Raw genomic sequence first — 19,940 nt, forward strand, 5'->3', positions numbered from 1 at the left:
AATTTGCCAAAATGTTGAACTATCCCTTTAAGCAAACTAAACTGAAACAAAGTGAAATTCTACAACAAATATGGCCTGTTATAATGCAATATGTATTGATTGTTGTGTCTCAGAATGCTTCTGACATAAACCCCAATGTAAAAAGTTGCCTCAAATTTGTGTGTGGGATGGCAAAAATGTTTTTGTTGATAACGGAACTGGCCAAAGTGGACTAGTGTTTACTTTCTGTCTTTTGGAATAATTGAAGTGGAATAAGCCTGACTAAGAGCTACTGGTTGTTTATTGCCTGTGGTCATGGCCTAGCTTGCATCAATGGTTAACCAGGAAGATCATCTCCTGCAGGGTTTGTGAGCCTGTGGAGGGACATGTCCTCTGACTCACTCCATCTCTGCCATGTCTCTGTGATTCATCTACGCTCCCTTCTGGTACACATACACATACACTCTCTCCTTTTCCTCTCTGGCTTCGCGCCAGCCCTCCATATTTTTGGGAATCCAGCACAGGGCAAACTGGGCTAAAGAGATTTTGCTCATTATTGATGATGTTAATTTCTGTCTGTGTCACCTCCCATTTTTTTCACCCTGAAAGACACTTTAGATGAACTACAGACTCAAATGAATTAACTGTGTTCTTTAGGACAATGTATCAAATAACCTAGAGAAGTCCCATTAAGGCTTGCTGCTGGAAAGTGTCTTTTGTTTACATGAGTGAGGAAGGAAGGAAAGGAAGGAGCACCTGTCGATGTCACTTCCTTCCCTGGAGTATTCCTCGGTGGCTTGTCCGGTTAGAGCAGATATCCATGCAGGCGAACAGGAAGAGCGAGCACTCTGCCTGAGCTGTTGCTTTTAGAGTGACTCACTGGAGACATGCCTCAGAGGGAGATTCCTGCCTAACAGTAGAGACTGTGAAATGATCGTTCTCCGCGGTATTTATCAGAGTTTGTAAACGCAAATAAGGGTGCGAGTGAGTGGAAATCAGAGGAGGTGAGAGACTCGGTTTGTGTGAGTGTGTGGCTGAGCCTTTTTCGTGAGGGTTTTCCTGTGATTGTTGAGAGGCAGACCTTCGAGGGATCCCGCTGTTGCTGTAAACATGCAAGTGCTGTAGCTGCGGCCACACTCAGGGCTGGGGCTGGGTGTTTGGTAAGTGGTTATTCTTTTCTCTATCTATTTTTGCACTTTTTTTCCAGTTCAGCTGAATTCCTCTCCTTTAGTTCTCTTGTCTACTTATTGTTTTCCTGCATTTTTCTCTCCCATTCTTTTCAAACTTCTGTTACTGTCACTGCTGTAGTTACAGCTGCACAGACATTGCCCAGATGCCCAAACAAGGACAGATTCACCAGCATATTATGATTGCCTGCTCCCTGTGTGTTCATTTGTGTGAACGTATGTCCCCGCTTTTTTCCTTCCTGACTACTAACAAGCTCTAGTCTTCTTGCCATTAATTTGAGGATTTGGTCCTGTTGTGCTGCAGTTCCTGGTTAATAGACTGTCTTTGCTCTGTGCTTCTTTAATAGCACTCATCCACCCTCAGAAAGACACTTCCATAATGGTTTATTACAGACCCCATTTAAGTGTGTAAATGTCAGTGTTTTTCTCACTGCAAATTTCTACTCCACACAATATTTTTCAAGGACAGCTCAACCGCAGAGTCTAAAACTGTAGTGTAATTCAGAATAAACTTTACAAATTTTCCCTCTTCAGTATTTATTATCTCATCAAAATTTAATTTAACCGAAGGGGGCGATTCAAGGATTATCTAAGACCTAGATTTTTATCTGTTTCATTTTAAGAGTAATTGAGGCAGTGGGAGGCTGTGGCACCCATCCAGATTGTCTTTTGTGTGAATTCAGTCACAATACTCTTGTGTGCCTTGTTGGTGTGTTTTTTGTTTTAAGTCATTTAAAAAATATCAAACATAGCCTTGGTATTTAATTTATTTAGAATTTTTTAAATTGTACAAGTAAAATGTGCATTGCTTTTGAAGTAAATATAACACGTAGGTGGTTTTATGGTTTTGCTGTTAGTATTATTTCTGACAAATCAAGGACCTCTGGCATCAGACTCACTTTTTACTTTCTGTTACCTAGAAAGGGCAGGATCCTCATTTATTAACTCTTCTATTAAACAATACATTTTTTGCTGCATCACATTTGCCCAAAATATAATGAAAATGTTAATTTTTTTTTAAAATCCCCTTGTCTTTGATTAAGCTACCAAAATTATACTTGTATGAGATGATTGATTTAATGTAATCTGACATGGATGGCTCAGATCTCAGATGCTGCCTCAATATCAACATGACAGCTGTGGGAGCATGTAGCTTTTTTCTTCTATAAATTCATCACTCACAGAAAATGTATCTGTATCTCGTTGCTGTAAATCCCAGTTATCTTCTGCTTCCTTCACTCAAAACATGGCAGGTTGATGATAAGGCTGGGTGATAAGTGTTCATTATTAAGCCACTATTCCCAATGGACAAGTATCACAAAAACATTATTTGTTACTGCTTTACAAACTTAGTCCAAAACATTAATTATAGGCCTATAGCCTATGAAAATTATGTGAGATGCATATTTAATGTGCATGAATTTTAGAAGCACTGAAGTTGATTGGTAAAATCTAAAGTTTGTCAAGCTCACTGTCCTTAATTAGAATATTAAGCCTCAAATAGAATAGCTGTCACACTATCACAGGGAGATTACTTTGGCATCACATTTTCAGCATTTTGTACATTAGAGTTTGAATTCATTTACACTCCTCCTTTTCAGTGATACAGACTGAAGCTTTTTTTTTTTTCTTCTACAACCTCCATCGATGGAAAGTAGAGTAGTTGTGGTATTGAATTGATGGGGTAGATGTCAGAATCTTAATCAGTATCAGTATTGGTGTTGGCTGAAACCTTTCATATTACAGTAATGAGATGCCAGCAAAAGCACTGAGTATTGTACATCCCTTTTTAAAATATCTGTGATCCTCATATAAGAATGTGCATCTATATTAACTTAAAGAAATGCCATATCATCAGTAATGAAGAGTCCTCTCCACTGTGTTTGAGTCTAATCACTGTACAACAGAACCAATGTTTATTGTACTTGAGACATTTAATTTTCTGTTGACTGAATCTGCAATAGCAGAACAAATAGCATTTTAGATCTAAAATCAACAAAGGTCAGAGCTGGTTAATGACAGGTATTAATCATATGCACATGTTAAAACTAATCATCTGCAAGATAATTGGTTTTAACCTTTTTTACTCATTATAAAATTATAAACCTCCTTAGCTTTAAGATAAGGGGATTTCTGATGGATATTTTCAACCCAAAAAATAAGTGACTTACAGATAAAACAGCATGTAAATCAAATTGTGATTACATTGACTGATTGAATTACTGGTTATTAGCGGAAGGAAAGCATTACATTATAGATAATTATGTAGTGAAAGTTAATTATGAAGCGACTCTTACAAAACAAGCTCAATCCTGTAACCATGTTGGAAACTCAAGTGAGTCTTACTTTTTCAATATTAGAATGATTTTCTGATTGTAGGGCTGGTGTTCCAGTCTTAAGTGCATATTATATTCAATTATGTCAGTGAACGAAACGGTAACTTTTTCAGGGCATTTGTTGGGTCATGTTTTGTACATTTTCTCTGTCTGAGTTGGTCTAAGAAATTATAGTTAATTACATTAAACTGCTGGGCTCCTCTGTTCAGAGTGAACCCACAAAGGCCACAGTTGCACACTAACAGTGATTACAGTTACATGAGATTCGTTGTAGTTACAGGTTCATCAGATGAGTAGGCCAAAATTACAGCCTTTCTGAGGTATGTTTTGTTCGCATTGTGAACGATCACATGCATGCACACAAGCACAACAGGTGACGCGACACGGACGCAGTGCTGTCTGTCCCAAGCCGTTTGGCTGCTTGATGACTATAATGCGCAGATAAGTGCTGTGATGTGCTTTATAATGCAAGGTAGTAAACAGATTTAAGTGATGCTGGCTACCATATCCATATGCAGCACCATATTCAGGAGCCTTTTGGGGACAAGCCAAATTCGATTTTGAAACGAGTATACAGGAGCCCTTAGGTTGTCTAATAAAGGAGCCTTTGGCAACCACTGAGCAGCCAACAGTGAGTGAGGTCAGGTCATTAGAGAGCATTTCATTGATCACTCTGCCCTCGTCTTTGCCTCCTACCACACATCCCCTGAGAGGAAAATAGCTGCAGGGGTTGGGGGCCGGTTTACGTTGTCAGCTTTGATTTTTATCCTCACCAAGCCCTTCTTAATGTAAACATACGTGTTCAATGGCTTCTCAGCATTCCTATTTTAGTTTTGTTTATGTTACAGCATCAGAGGGCTGGGGGAATGGGAGAAAGTAGGAGGAATGATTGGTGATGAGGCTTGTGCCTTCTTGACAGCTCACACATTGTTGTAGGGTAAAACAGCTATGTATAGTCATGGCTTGTTGGGGCATACATTTGCTCATTTTCAATTCAATTCAAATTTATTTGAATGGCTCCAAATCATAACATACATTTTCTCTAACCATTTTACAAGGTCAGGTCAAGACTTAAAATATTATAGAGTAAAACCCAACAGCTCCCAGAGTGAGCAAGCACTCAGTGACAGAGGGGAGTACAACTCTTATAAAGGACTCAATACAAAAAGTGGATTGGTCGCAATCAGCAACTATCGTTGGTACAGGATAAGTGTTATTTGTTTACGTAGATTATCAAATGGACAGGGAATTAATTGTTTCTGGTTGCGAGTGCTAGTATTATCAACATTAATACCACTATCGGGTAATGTCAAAAGCAGCCATAAGAAACCCTGATCTCTGTGCCATTCATAAGAGCCAAACATTTGGTTGCATTAAAAAAGAAAAGCAGGTATAGTGGAGATGAAGCCAACTTTTACACTTCTCAGGCCCCAGAGCTATCCATGGTCAGCCTCACCTTGGATACTTCTGGGACGAAGCCCAGTGAGCCACCATATCACTGTGCCAGTGGATGGTTCCAACAGTTAAATTCAGGGCTGAATGTCTGTCCCTGTCAAAGCACGGCTCTCCACATTAAGTTGAATGCACTTCCAAGGTTCACTATTTTTTATTTTACCTTGATTTCTGTCACTCCTGCTCCTCCAACAAGGGGAGGTCTTTTTCTTTTGCCTGGTAAAGTTTCTGTTTGCTGTCTGATTTTTCTGACATTTCTACTACCTGGGAAAACTATCGATGGCTACAGCAGAATATGAAAAAGGCTATCAGGTTATGAACTGGCATGCACACTTTGTTTGTGCTGTAAACAGAGCCTTGATTTTTTCCACGAAATTTTGTACCCGCTGGCAGAAAGATTTGCATAGAAAGCAAACCCTTCACTATTAATCCATTGCTGTTACATTATGCAATCAACATTTACTTAGTAATGATGAATAAAAAACAAAATTGTCCAACAGCAGGCCGATATCCAGTGTCAACATGTCAGGGGTCATTCAGGGTCATTCAGTTTTGTTGGCCTCAGTTTTATTGACCTACCATGTTTTGTAGTATGTGGGCATATCTCTGTTTCTCAATATAAAAGGGCCATGATTAGGAAGTAATTTTATTTTGGCAGTAAGAACTTCAGGCATGGACAGAGATGGGAGTTGGTTTAGTTCTTCTTCCTCTCTGTTTTGTGGTGAGACTTGCCCCTCAGATACAAAAATAAGTCTGTGGTCCAATTAGTCCCTCCAGTCTGACGTGCTGCTGATCAAATAATTTCTTGAATCAAGACTGTGGTATTCTCCCTTGGAAACGCTGTGTTTTGGTGCGCTCCTCTTCCTCCTCTATCATAAGGCTTTGCCCTCAGAGTAATGCTGTCATTAGCTGTGCCTGAACATGCCTATATGTACCACATGACTGGCAAAAAAAAAAAAAAACGGGCCTCTCAGGCTACACCATGGTGTTTCAACACACCGCCTCCCAGAAAACACCACAGTGGAATTTTCCCACTTTGTTGGAGTCCATTACACATGAAAAATCTGTCTGCCTCCTGCTTCTCCCTGGCAAACCGGAGTTACACTCTGTGACCCTGTTTTCATCTGAATCAGGCACAGACACACAGGCAGGCTCCGGCGTACTTCCCAAAGCCCATGAGCTGACCTTGCTGTGAGAGCTACAACTCCAGCACTCTCTTAAAGGCTTGATGAGCTGGCTGAAATATTACCCACTCGAGATACCGATGCTAGCCTTTGTCTTGTTTTAATGAAGCCAAAGTCATCTTTGTATAAGTGACCAGCTTAAGGAGTTAATACTAGTTCAAGTCAGGGCAAAACTAAAAGGCAGTGTTTTTTTTTTGCCATCGTGCATTTCCAATGCCATAAACGCAGCAGAGAGGCGAGAGAGTTCTTTCTGCAGGTGATATTGTTAGTTCTACATCCATAGGCGGCATATAAGGACTCTAATTACAATCGACTAGTGATTTTCTCCACTCCTCCGGGTCTTATCTGCTTTCCTCTCCTGGTGCTGCCGCTGTGACACAGGCAAGGAGAAATCTAGAGGCATAAGCATTCTGGCCTCGATTATAGTCATAAAAATGGAAGCCTAGCTCTGAGCAATTACCCCATGGGGGAGTAGAACAAGTGTGATAGGGAAGGAGTGAGACAATTTCAGGGGGGAGGAAGGGAGGGGAGGGGGGGGTACAGGTGAAGGAGAGTGCTCAGATATACAGAGGAAAGACAAAACGCTCAGGTACAGAGGGCGGGCGCGGAGGGTGGCGAGTGAAGGGAAAAGGACAAAAGTGAGAGTGTAAGCATGATGGAGAGAGGCAGTCAGAGAGGCTGTCACCTGTGAATGGTTCTCTGAAGCACTGTGGCAGGAGGCTGTCAACGCAGAGGAAAACAGAAGAGAGGGCAGAAGAGGAAGAGGAGATAATCTGCTTCCAATGTGACATGATGTCAAAGGCGCGTGTGTGTATATGTGTGTGTGTGTGTGTGTCTGCCGCTGTCATTTTGAACCCAGCCCTGGGAGATCTCCCTCCAACTGGCCTGTTAATACTCATCACCGTCACTGTCATCATCATCATTATCACTGTAATCATTGCCATCGTCAACAGCAGCACACACAGGAACCAGCGGGTCACAGGGGAGCAGTAGCTGTACGGTGGGAAGGAAACGGAAGCAGAGTAAATATCGTTAAGTTGTCCTTGGAATGGCAAACGCCCACCAGGAAGTTTACAGGTGTCTCGGTATCATCCTGCGCCCCAAACACGCATGGGTTTTTTTCTCAGTGACTGATCCTGGGGTAATTGCGTATGTCACTGCAGTCTTTGTTCACCACAGCAACCCCCAGACTGACAGTCCCTAGATTGCTTACTCTCCTAATGTTGGCCGCGAGCAATGTTCTTTATGTCTGACACAACGCTATTGATCTCTCAGTGGGATTGTATGTTCACAGGTCTACATGAACTGCGCTGGCTGTGTGATTGCACCGCTGCAGCATTTGGGCTTTTTCGTTCCAATAGAGGAGATACAGAGTGCCTTTGTGAGTTACACTCATTTGTTGGCACTACGCCTGGGCATTATCATCAACGGCATCACGCAAGAACTTTTGTTGAGGTTTAACAGATTGGAGCCGCACAAAACAACAGCAGGTCTAGCGCAGAACTTCAATCAACGAGCCTGGTAGATGAAGAAAAAAAGATAGTGATTTAAATATATGGCAAAAGTTTAATAATTTGCATTACAATGAAGAGGTGTGCTTTGTGGGCTAATGACACTGATGATAAGATGATGCTCTAACAGACACACAACAGAGATGTGGCACATAGTAGAGGTTTAACATAGAAATCAAGTTTCTTTTTTAAAGGAGACATTGTGTCCACTGCTAGACAGAACTTAAATTGAAATTATTTTAAATGATGCCACACATTGCTGCTTCCACTTGAAAAACTAACAGTGTATAAATTGTACCTTTTTTTAAAGTGGAATTATGAGCAAACTCCATGCTGTGAATGGCAATGAGGCAGAAACGCAAAGGTATTTACTGAACTTTTTTGAATGCAGGGAGGAAAGAGCACATGCGTCACACCTCAACAACCACAACAAAAAAGAGGCAACATAGTAACTGTAAATTAGCCAAGACTGCTGAATTAGATGGACAAATGTGGTAAACTCGTCACAGCGAAAGGAAATGTGGGGGAATCTGTTGGATCTAATAATGAGGACCCCCCACCCCCGTACAGTCTCTCCCTTATGTCTTTGTTATTGACAGTCTTTCTTTTGTTGTCAATCTCTTGTGCGGAAAGCACTGGCTGCAGCAAATGCCAGTACAGATGACAGCTCCTTTAATAGCATTCACCACACAAATGACAGTTTCTTTAATGGCATTTTTCATTATCGTGGGGAATTTTTAAACATCCTTTTCATGTTCAAGTACAAGGAGAATGACGTTCTCAGGGATCTGACTCATCTTTTATCTGAAATTCTACCAACGTAAAATAAGTTTTGTACGTAAGTATGAGGTCCAGATCAGAGGATTACAGTTTGATTTTTTTTTCTAAATAAGCAACTCACATTTCAAGTTAAAGTATGTGTTCCACAGTAAGTAAACTGGAGATTTCATGTGACCACAGTTTTTTCTACCTAAACTGAGAAATGGATTTAACCTTAAAAGTTAGAAGTCAAAAAAACAGATTATTAAAGGGATAGTTCACCCTAGAATGATATTTCGCTCATTATCTACTCACCCTCATGTTGACTAAGGGCTGGAAGAATTTCCAGAGTCCACCGTCCCTTCTCTGAGTTACAGGGGGTCTTGGCGTCGCAGTGCATTTCAATGCAACGGTTGCAAAGGGACACCAGAGCTCTTCGTAAAAAAACACACACAAAAAAACATCCAAATACCTCCATGATGCTCGTATGTAATGTCCGTCTTGTGCTGAAGCCCCAAATTGCGTAATTGTCCCGAAAAAAATTAAATAAGTCTATATTTTAAGCTTGTTTGTAGCGGAAGCTTCTCGAAGCTCCTCTTCCTGGTCCGTCCAAATCTCGCGTGATTCGCAGTAACCGCACTGACGCCGGCGCAAATCACGCGAGATTTGGACGGACCAGGAAGAGAAGCTTCGAGAAGCTTCAGAGAAGGGACGGTGGACTCTGGAAATTCTTCCAGCCCTTAGTCAACATGAGGGTGAGTAGATAATGAGCGAAATATCATTCTAGGGTGAACTATCCCTTTAAGACAGTTTATATTTCAAGCCATTATTATGAGCTTTTTGTTGGAGGTGATGTGACAAATAAGCCTTAAAGGGACAACGAGGAGTTTTGGAAAGCGAAGTGTTCTCATACTACATTTACCATGAGCCTCCGCGCGCACGGTGAAATTCTTGTACCGGCGCAAGACGGACGTCTTGCCAAGAATGTTTTCATTCATCAACAATGAAAGTCAGAGGTTTGAAGATGATCAGATAGCGTCGTAGTTCCGACCATTAACGGCGATTCAGCGGCGTTATTCCCATGACCCGCCGGGCAGTGTCCACGAAACCGAAAGTAAGGAAACGCTGGTCGGCTCGCCCAGCATTTCCACCATTTATTAAAATAACAAAATAACGATAGAGACAAAACGATATATTTATCAAAAATGGAGCCAGTAACAAGTGTGGGTAGCGTAGATTCATCCACATTAATGTGAGACTTTTTTATGACCAAATACAAACTCCTCGTTGTCCCTTTAAAATGAAAGAGATGGCAGTTTTTTAATGGTTTTTTTTGCAAGCACCATCTCCAACTAGAGTGTTCTGGTAGCACAGGTCACCATGGTGTTAGATATGATTAGAAACTGGGAGCTGACAGTGACTCAGATCTGCAGCAGCAAGCCTGCTGCTTTCACCTTAAATTCCATGTCTGTATACAAAACTACAGTGTGTCAATGTGCTCTTAACAGAGGAATTTGAATTTAAAAAGTCATTTAAGCCGCTCTGCAAGTTTTCTGCTTTAAATCCTTGTAAGACCATGTTAGAAATCCTGGCAAAAATGATGTCCTATTGTAAACTTGCTTTTCCATTATCTGAGAGTGAATGATGTTTCACATTTCTGTTTGTGGCTTCTTGTCACATTATCAGCTCATACAGTGAGAGCTGTGGTGCAGCTGTGGGTGCTAAAGCAATTTTCTCGCTCTGATTCCACCTATAGCTATGCCCGCAGCTATACACCGCTTTACTGTATTTTTAAACGGCTTCTCTCCGATGTGGTTTTTGTAATTCTGCTTTGGTGGCATGACACTGCAGCCAGTTTTTCCCTAAAACCTCAGTATTGCAACAAGGTGACTTTGTGGCAGTTTGTGTAAGTAATTGCACTGCGTGGTTCCTCCAGGTCTGGTCACACAGCCGGCTCAGAGGCCCATTCTCTTTGCTCAAACCTGGGGCCTGCTGCAGAAATCCTTTAACCTCTGCTGTCATTCTCCCACTGTGCAGCAGAGTCGGGCTCTCGTTGGAGTGCGTCTGCCACGCTGCAGTGAAGGTGCAGACCTGTCAAGCCTCATTGCCACTTAATGAACAAACATATTTCTGGTAGATTCTCATCTTTGGTTAAGAGGAAAAGCCATCTGCACTAGTTATGCAGAATGGATCTGAACATCAGAAATGAACAGAAGCCCATCCTTCATCTAGCCCGGGCCCAAATCACAGCACCACTGAAATACCATGTTCCACAGACTCACGCGGGTTGTGCGCTTGAGGTAACGGGAACTATTAAGGATAAGATCTCAAGTCTTAATTAATAGAGGGATTTGGACACTCACTACTAAGGATTAGGCAAAGATTGCTCTGATGTATAGCGCACAATTATTATTCTGTCATATAAAGGAAGGTGCTGAGTAACCAAGAATATTCAAGCATAAATTTACACAGCGCTGCCTCTGCATCACATTATTCAAATTCATCTTCCTCTACATGTAGCATGTATGATGTCGTAGGTTCCTTGTCGTGTACACACAGGGTGATGATGAATTTGCCTAGTAACTAGGTCATATCCATGACTGATTGCATGCATTCCCTATAGAGACACGCCAGTGAGATAAATGGCACAACTCATCTTGGTATGTATTGTGAATGATTTGTAACTTTGCAACCACACTAGCCACTGTGTATTATGTGTGTTTTAACCAACAGACAGCACTAGGTAAACAGACTAATTAAGAACAGAGGGGTAGATGATACTTGATGATCTGCCCATTCCCACTGCTCTGATGAAGGTGCTGTCAAGTTGTACCAAGTCTGAATATTTGATGCAATTTTTGGGGGGGAAATCACTGAAAGACAAAACTGAAGCAGACTGTGCATTCAATCATAAGATTTCATTTAGATTTGATACAGCAAAGTCTCCTATAATCAATCTTTACTTGCCTAACAAAGCATTAGAATGCATTAAAATTTATGGGATAATATTTTCAAGATTGCAAGATTTGAACGTTGTAAGCAGAAATACGCCACGGTTTAATGCAGTGGTGACACATGTTAACTTCCTCTGTAATTTTCCTATCGATTTAACTTTTGAGGGAGGGAAAAACAAGTCCTGAGTGTGCTGCTTGGATAGTTAGTGTTTGAAAGTGTTAGAATTGGTATTTGAAACTTGTGGGATGGATAGACCTTTCATTAGACCAGACTATCTCCCCTGTGTGGGTCAAGAAGCTTGGTTTGATTTATAACTTTGTGTTTACCCCAGAGTCAGCAGCCTCTCTTTTGGAGGGTTGCTACTTTTTTCTTCTTCTTTTTTAAGTTTGGTTGCAGAAGGAAATTGTATTGTTTTCATTGAAACATATTTTTTTTAAATGGTAAATGAGCAACATTGTTAATGTAGAATAGTTAAATAAATTGTTGATTTTATTTTGTTACCATGTTACATATATTCTGATAGTGAGGATTTCTTTTGTTGAGTTTGTGTTGGTAATGATGTAATAACTCCATAATGCTGCTATGTTATGCTAAATTCAAGAATACTCCATATTAGTTTGTTTACTCACCAGTCGGGCTGTTTGGAGTGTACTTGGAAGTCAGTGTATGGTAATATAGCTGTGTGACATTCGGGGGTTTATGTGCGCTTAAGCCACTCTTATCTGTGCTGAACCGCCGTTTATGTGCTGAACCAGCAGCAGGCAGAAGCCACTTCAGGCATTTTAGATAGGTCTTGTGCTGTCAGCAGCACCCATAGAGATGACATGGGAGGGCGTACGTCGGTAGCGTGGTCTGCCGCCGTGTGTCATCTGTTTCTTTAGTGCTCGGCCGAGGACACAAGCGGGCAGGATCTGATTCAGCTCTGGGACTACAGGCAGATCAGACCCAACAGGCTCATTGTAATAGCAAATAAAGGCTCCTGAGGCCTTGTTAGTACAGGAAAGCCGCTCGCCCATTGTCCCCGTCCTCTCCTTCCACACTAAGCCTTGTAGCCACCAAGGCTGAGCCCACACCCGTTAAATAAGCATAGTCCTTGTTTAATGGTCATTACCGTCGTGCCCGGCCTGACTTGGTGGATCATTATGCTGAATAGATATGTCTCATTCTATGTAGGGGCCAACCATGGAAAATGCACTGAATTACACAGAGCAGTGAGTACTCTTTCTCCATGGCTAATTTGAGTCCCACTTAACAAGTGTGATCCCTGTCCCCTTTTTCACCAGGCCAGGGCACATTTTGGCACATAGCCCTGTGCTATTAAAGGGTAATTATGGAAATATTGACTCCATAGTCATAATAGTTGAAATGAATCCTGCAGAGTAAAGAAAGACTATTGAACTGTGTTTGAAAGGAGAGAATGAATACTTTAAAAAGGTTCATTTTTTTCTTGCTGGAGAGGGCCAGAGGTAGTGATAGTAAAGGAGTGTGGCAGTAATCCTCAATGCCACCTGAGAGGCCTGTAAACGCAGCATGACAGAAAGGCTGCAGTGTTGTTTAACGGCTGGCTATAGAACCCGAGAGAGTATAGGCCACCCAACTCTTGTCGTAAAAAAAAAAAGTGTCTGTCATCCTCACTGATGGAAATGGCGCTAATTTAACAAAAATGGATTTTATAAATATATTCAAGTTCACCAAAAACCAATGTGACAAAATGACTGAGCAACTAACAAGTGCTGCAACCAAGCATAGAAAATACCTGAAGGACAGAGCTCCATGCAGGAAGCTCTGGACTGCCTCCACGCTCCTCCGAGTAAGGAAACAGCAGGGTTGGAGAGGGCATGCAGGCAGGATGCCCGCCTGTGATAGGCTTGGAGCAGCTCTGAATATCAGTAGTGACAGAGACCTCTGTGCCTTATGGCTGCAGCAGATGTCTCTCTTTACTGTGCTTGATCAAGATAGACCATCTAATCAGTGGAACTGAAGGCCAGCCACTTTGTGTGAAGTATTAAGAAAGGCAAAACCATTCATTTTTCCCCCCTTGCTGTGTGTGTGTGTGTGTGTGTGTGCGCGCGCACTTGTATAATGTGAAGTGCGCAGCCCAAGATGAAGGCCCTGGATTGGAGAAGATGCCACACTGCCAAACAAAACAATTGGATTATGAGCTTAAAAGAAAGAAGGCATATAAATGGTGGGCCAAGAATAGTGACATTATCAGGAGCAGGAAAATCTCCATCTTCATTCAAAAAGTTAATGTCAGTTTCTCACCATATGTTTCGCCGTAATTTTTTCCCCCCGTGAGCATCTGCCACGTGCATTATGGGCTTACTGTGACTGGCTAACACATGCCTGGTGATTTTTATCTGAAATGTGTGCTGTATGTTTGTGTGGTGTTGTGAGGAGAAATTAATTCATATGTCACGTGTTTTCACCCTGTTCGGTTACCATTTTACAGATAGATTACCCCCCCCCCCCCCCCTTCTTGTCACTTTCACCTTATGTTCTCTCTCCTGCTCACTGGTGGCAGAATCACACATACAGTAGGAGTCTTTTCAGATTTGTATCAGGAAGCAGTGATTGTGCTTGAATCACGTCTGCTGTTAATCCATCTTCTTCTCCATACATTTGTGGTTCACCATCACATCACTGTGATTCAATACATTGAAGCCCTACTTTATTTTTTAGAGTCATCCTATTACCACAGCTTTATACAGTACAGTATACAAGACATAGCTGCTTTTGTGTGCACAAATGATTCATAACTGTGCTCTTCTTCAATGTCTCCTCCACACATGGTGTTGGATTTTGTATGACTAAGTAGGGCTTTTGAGAGAGCAGTTTATATTGAGGGTGACCTTGAGGGTCTATAGTCGCTTTCCCACTAAAATTGGCGGGTCGGCGCAGGTTTTTTAAACGAGGACCCACTTACAATCGGCAAACGCTACATTAAACACTACAGCGGTGGTCAGTGTTTTTTCTGTTCCTTGGCGCTGAACCTCCTTTTCCCCACTGATCATGAGAAGCTTCTTTTCGTCTTTTTTCAGTACTGTGCCATGTTCAGTGCCAGCAAAGCGTCTTGTGCAAGTCGCGACCGACGTCACCTAAATTAGCGGGTTGACCCGGGTTTGACGTCCCCACTGCAAGCCGATCGCAGCAAACCTGCATCGGTTGCAGGGTCGTTTGACGCAGGTCGACGCGGGTCGGACTCGGTGAGCCTTTCCCACTGCTGTCAGAAGCCGATTGTTAGCCGGTTTAAACAGGTTTTTTGGCCAGTGGGAAAAGTGTTCTGCTATAATTTGGTTAAGTGATTACACAATTAAAGCAGAAGTAAGCGGAATGTTTGTGTTAATATAAGTCTTAAATAGTTATATCTTCCGACAGCAATCACTTATATAGAGTGTTTAGTCTGAAACACGGGTCTGTCAGTCACTCTGCTCTGCTGTAAGCCGAGGAGAAAACTTTCCTTGTATCCTACAACCTTTATCCAATGAGGAGAGCGAACGGCATAAAGGGGCGGTCCTCTCTGTGTGTGCAGCCAAGGGATGCGCGTGAATGTGGTGACGTAGGGACGAGGGCGGGACTGCTAACTCCATCGGCTGACAGGAAGTTAGCCAAAACGACCGGATCGCTTACTTTTGCTTTAAAGGTTCAGATCTTAAAAAGTGTAGCTACCAAACAAATGTTTTCTTACAGTGTTATTGCTGTATCAAAGCAGCCCCTGAGTTGAATACGTCCTTCTTCCCTTGACAATTTGCACATACGTTGCGTAGAAATACATTCCAGTAACGTTATTTCCTATTTTGACCTTTCACTCTGACTCATATCAGTCTCAAGAAAAGTGAGAATGGAAACAGAGATGATTGGTTGAAATGAAGGGTTGAAATTGGCAATTTTCCTGTGACAAAATGTGTCAGCAAGGCTGTTTGTCTCACAGAGGATTGATGGCTCATTTCTTTCTGTAAGTAAATCAGTGCTGTGCCCACTGTGTCTCTGTCCTGCCTTCTATCATGGCGCACCCTCTGTTAGCTCGTGGGTGTGTTTGTATCAGGAATAAGACGGCACTGGGATGATCCCTGTTATCTCTCCCGGGGAGTCTGCCTCTTAACACTGGCCTGTGCCGGGCGATAAGATGATTAGGATAATGATCTGGAAGACAAAATATAATCTGCTCAATAATTTTTTGGCACACAGGAAAAAATCACCCTGATTTCCTTTGTGTTTGGGAAAGTGGCACCTTAGAAAAGCCAATCATGGATATTTGCTGTGGTAAGTTGCTGTTAGTGCAAACTAAACGTTTCCTGCAGCTGCTTCACATTAAAAGCCTTCCACTACTTAACCCTTGGAGGCTTTTATTATTTATTTATGCTAAAGGAAAACACACTGTGTTTGTCATAAAGATTAGTGTTGCTGTGTTGGTTGCACTATTTACATACATAGCCTGTGCTAATTTGTCAGCAGTTTGGTTTTAAATATTGCAAAAGGAGAAAGGGCCACAGTGAGCCACAGGCTTTCACTACGGCACTTGTGGAAGCGATCACACCATCAAACCTTCACCATGTCATGAAGGTAAACTGTACCATCCTGTCTTGTCTTGTCTTGTCTTATATTCGATACCAAAACATTTCCTTTGGATGAATAAAGGTCTAGTTATCTTATTTGTACATGCGCACACGCCACAAGATGTTATCGTTGTCGCTCATGGCAGTGCACGGGGATCCTAGCCACATGGAGAAAAAAAAAAGTCAATTACATTAAGGGAGCAGGATTTAGCAGTATTTTCCTTCCAGCGCCCTCTCACTGCAGTCAAGCTTCACATGCGTATCTCCAACTGAGGTGGAGGAGAGGAGAGGAGAGCAGCGGAGGGCACAAAGCCGTGGTCTGGGGGAGGGGTGAGTAGAGCACGCCTGGAAGGAAATTTCAGTGTACCCTCAGGGAACACTGGGAGACGAGAAGTGTGAAAAGTGGGCTGGTCTGAGTGCCTGGGGGGTGACCAAACTTCCTCAGACAGGTCACAAAAGAAGCTGGCCTGGGTGTGTGAGTGTGTGTGTGTGGCTGTGCAGCTGGTTGTGGATGTAATCGACCATGGTAATGTACATTACATGAGGACAGCAAGACAATGATCCTACCATCTGTACATAGGCTTATGGTGAGTGAGACCTTTTTGCAAGCCTACAGTTATTGGCGAGAGTGTACACACATACACTCTTTGCACTGCGAAGGTAGTGTTGTGTGAGTGTTGAGGTATTTTTTTAAGATATGCAAAATGCATCTGAGCTTGCCATCATTTCTCTGGGTACAGAAGACCCCCTTTGTGTGTCTTATGAGTGTCATGATGCAGTGCTTGGAACAGCAGAGCTGTGCAAGTAATAGCCTCGCTCAGGCTAGATAATTAGTCAAATGCTGATTTCTACTCGTCTCCCATAGGAACAGTGCCACCAAGGCTAAATATCACCCACTGAAGTGGTGCTTATCTCTCTGTGTGGGCTGGAAAAATGGCTGTACCATATCGGCTTTGTGTGTCTTCACCTAAGTTTGTGTATGGGGATATACATGCTCTCTATTTTTAAGCTACTTGTGAGCAAACATTTCCCTTTTGGAATTGGCCTGTTTGCAGAGCCATAAGCTTCTATTTTGTGTTATCATTAACCTACATGCCACCATGAAGCACAACGCTGTTGGAGCGAGCCGTCAAGCTGTCAACCTGCCTCCCTCACACTGACTCCACATTTGTTGCATCTGTCAGTGGAAGTCCATAAAGCTTTTGTCTGATGAGACTGTGTGTCTTTTTTTTTTTTTTTATAAACAGGAGCTCCAGTTTGAGCGGCTAACCAGGGAGCTGGAAGTGGAGAGGCAGATTGTGGCCAATCAGCTGGAAAGATGCAGACTTGGGGCCGAGTCGCCAGGCGCTGGTAGCAGCAGGTAATGAGAAGATGCTCTCTCACACACACACATGCACAAACATAGCCACAATCCGACACATGGCTTTTTCATCCTTCACAGCAGTGGCCATATTCCATAGTGTAACCTTATGGCATAGATGGAGCAGCCCAGTGTGTTTAAATCTCTCCCAGCCAAACCTGCTCTATTATTTTGGAAATAGGCAGAATTGTCTCAGTGCTACGTAAGCTGATGAGAGGAACGGTCTCCTGAGTTAGCAATTCAAATGTGCAGACTTTGTCTTGGCAAATTCACTCAAGTCACTTTTAAGTTAAGCTGACAACTTCCTTTGTAGGCAATATATTAAGCCTATGTTTAACAGTGACAGCATGTGAGTGTGCATGATAGTGGAGTGTTATTTGCCGTCAGTTTGAAAGGGAGCCACTGAGTTTTTCTGCAAACTCATTCTCACTTCATCAGCTACAGCACCTGGTTGCCTGATCATCACACCTCACTGACCACATATTCTGGTCTGTTCGCGGTGGCTCGCACATGTCAGCTTCATTGGTAAGCCTCAGTACCCAGTAAAACGTCCCAATGGACTTCAGACGCCCACTGTGAAGGCTCAAGTGTCCTGTTGACATTGACGAACAACAGTTTTAAAAAAAAATCAATACCAGTGGTAATTATTTGGTCTAAAAGAGTCTGCAGAGGTTTTGTATCATTCTTTCAAACATTCAGGCATTCATCATGTTGTAGTTACACCTTTAAAGCAGTGGATCATCATTTCCTTCTGGTTAAAAATGTAATAATCTGAAGTGTTAAGGGAAATTACAATAGAGATTCATACTGTAGCATATGACATCCTAGACACTGTGTTCATGGTTAGATTTTGCAGGCACTATCATTGGCTTATTTATAGGCTTTGAGATGGTCAACGGTCTTGATGGCACAGCACCCTGCTTTATTAGATAGATATTTTATTGATTTTTAACAAAACTATTCACTGATGTGCAGCTGTTTAAGACATGGAAAGTTTGTGTTTACAAGTCAAGTTGCGGATATGGATATTATGAATCACACACTGATATAAACAGTTGATTTGTGGTTTGAAAAATGTGCTTTGGGTCATAATATCACAATTGGACAGTGTTAAGGTGAAACAACTCAAGCCTTATTTAAATACTGTTATTGACACGTGACCATGTGTTAGCGCATCCCTTACCACTCAGGGAGTCCTTATTTTTGATTGGTGATCCTCACTTGGAAGTTATCTGGGCCGTATGTGGCCACCTGCTACTTTTAGCAATCTGAACACAAATGCATCCACGGCCAGGTCTGAATGTAAGAGTTATCCTTGGACTAAGGTTGTTAACTGATATTTAAATCATATGTAGTCTTTTTTTATGATCCTCATACACTAGATGTTGAGAGTACTCTCCAAACAAGAGAAACAGCACTGCAAAAGGTATTATATTAGTTTGCTGGCACACTACAGGCTTTACGGTTACATAAACCACAGTAATGGCCTGTTGCATATTGTTAATCTAATCAGCTCAGTTTGGCTGATTCAAATTTTACACCTCCTCAGAGAAATTTTGAAATGTATCCGCTGATTTAAAAAAATAGTGCCCTCAGTCTTTATAGAGCCATTTTTACACGCCATGGAGTTTACAGTATCTAATGTCATTAACTGACACGAGAGGAACTTGTAGCCCAGTGGCAGCATGATACCTTATAATCTCCACGACTCCACATACACACACGTACACTTTGTTTAAGAGCATGGCCTCGTGTCTAAAGCAGTGTAATTTGCATATTCTTCACAAATGCTCATGAGATCTGCGTTCAGATTCCAGCCTTGAGCTGCATTCGCTCTCAAATGGACCTTGATGCAATTGGGGACGTATCAGCACACATGACCCTTGGTCTCAGTAGGGGCTGCAGTGGCACTGTGATTTTTAGCTAGCTTTTTGTCATAATGGCACCTATGCCCTTCCATGATGAATTCTTGCACTCCAGCCTGCATACCTGCAAAATACACCCACTCAGAACCGGCAGATTGCAGTACTCAGGAATAAGAGTGTCCATTCCCCTTTCTCCCTTTATAGAGAGGTGCTGATATAGAGCAGATTCAAGTGCCGTGAAAAAGGTGTGGACATCAACTCTCTGAAAATATACAGTCACTCTATTAACTTTAATTTCCTGGGTTTTGTTTGTTTGGGGGTTTTTTTTAGATTTCAGTTTTAGTGTATTTAGCCATGTCGTGATCATATTTGGAGATAATAGCCACACTTGATTTCCCGTTGTTGTCCTGTTTTCACTCACTCAGCCATGGCAAACATCTAACAAGTGTGCTGACTCAAGATGACTTTTAGAAATAAAGCCAGAGAAAAGCAGTCTCCATTTGTCCAATTTTACGACTCTTAATATTGCCCTTGTATGAAAAGGGTCTTTTTTGTCAGCAAGTCACAATGAAAATTAGCAGTCAAGCCTGTTTTGCACATAAAGCCCGGAGGAAGTCTATAATTTCCCAAATAGTGGCAGGGACCTTTGTATGGTATAAATCTAGATTGAAACAGACGGGCCTTTATTCCTCATTTCCTCTGCTTTATTAATTCATTTTAGAATAAATCTTATTTAAGTTCTTTTTTTTTGCTCAAGTCGTGAGAAAGATCATTATTTTGTTGAATAGAGTTACCA

General features: G+C 42.0%; 1 protein-coding gene across 5 annotated transcripts in view; it reads left to right on the plus strand.

Annotated features, from left to right (window-relative positions):
* Window positions 1–19,940, plus strand: part of pkp4 (plakophilin 4) — a 79,672-nt gene that overhangs the window by 18,376 nt on the left and 41,356 nt on the right. For all 5 annotated transcript variants that reach the window (XM_083996782.1, XM_083996779.1, XM_083996780.1 and 2 more), the window contains exon 3: window positions 17,167–17,279. In XM_083996782.1, coding sequence (XP_083852908.1) covers window positions 17,167–17,279 — 113 coding nt within the window. The remainder of the gene's footprint in view (window positions 1–17,166; window positions 17,280–19,940) is intronic.

This window comes from Trachurus trachurus (genome assembly GCF_905171665.1).
Source record: "Trachurus trachurus genome assembly, chromosome: 21".
Classification (NCBI taxonomy): domain Eukaryota; kingdom Metazoa; phylum Chordata; class Actinopteri; order Carangiformes; family Carangidae; genus Trachurus; species Trachurus trachurus.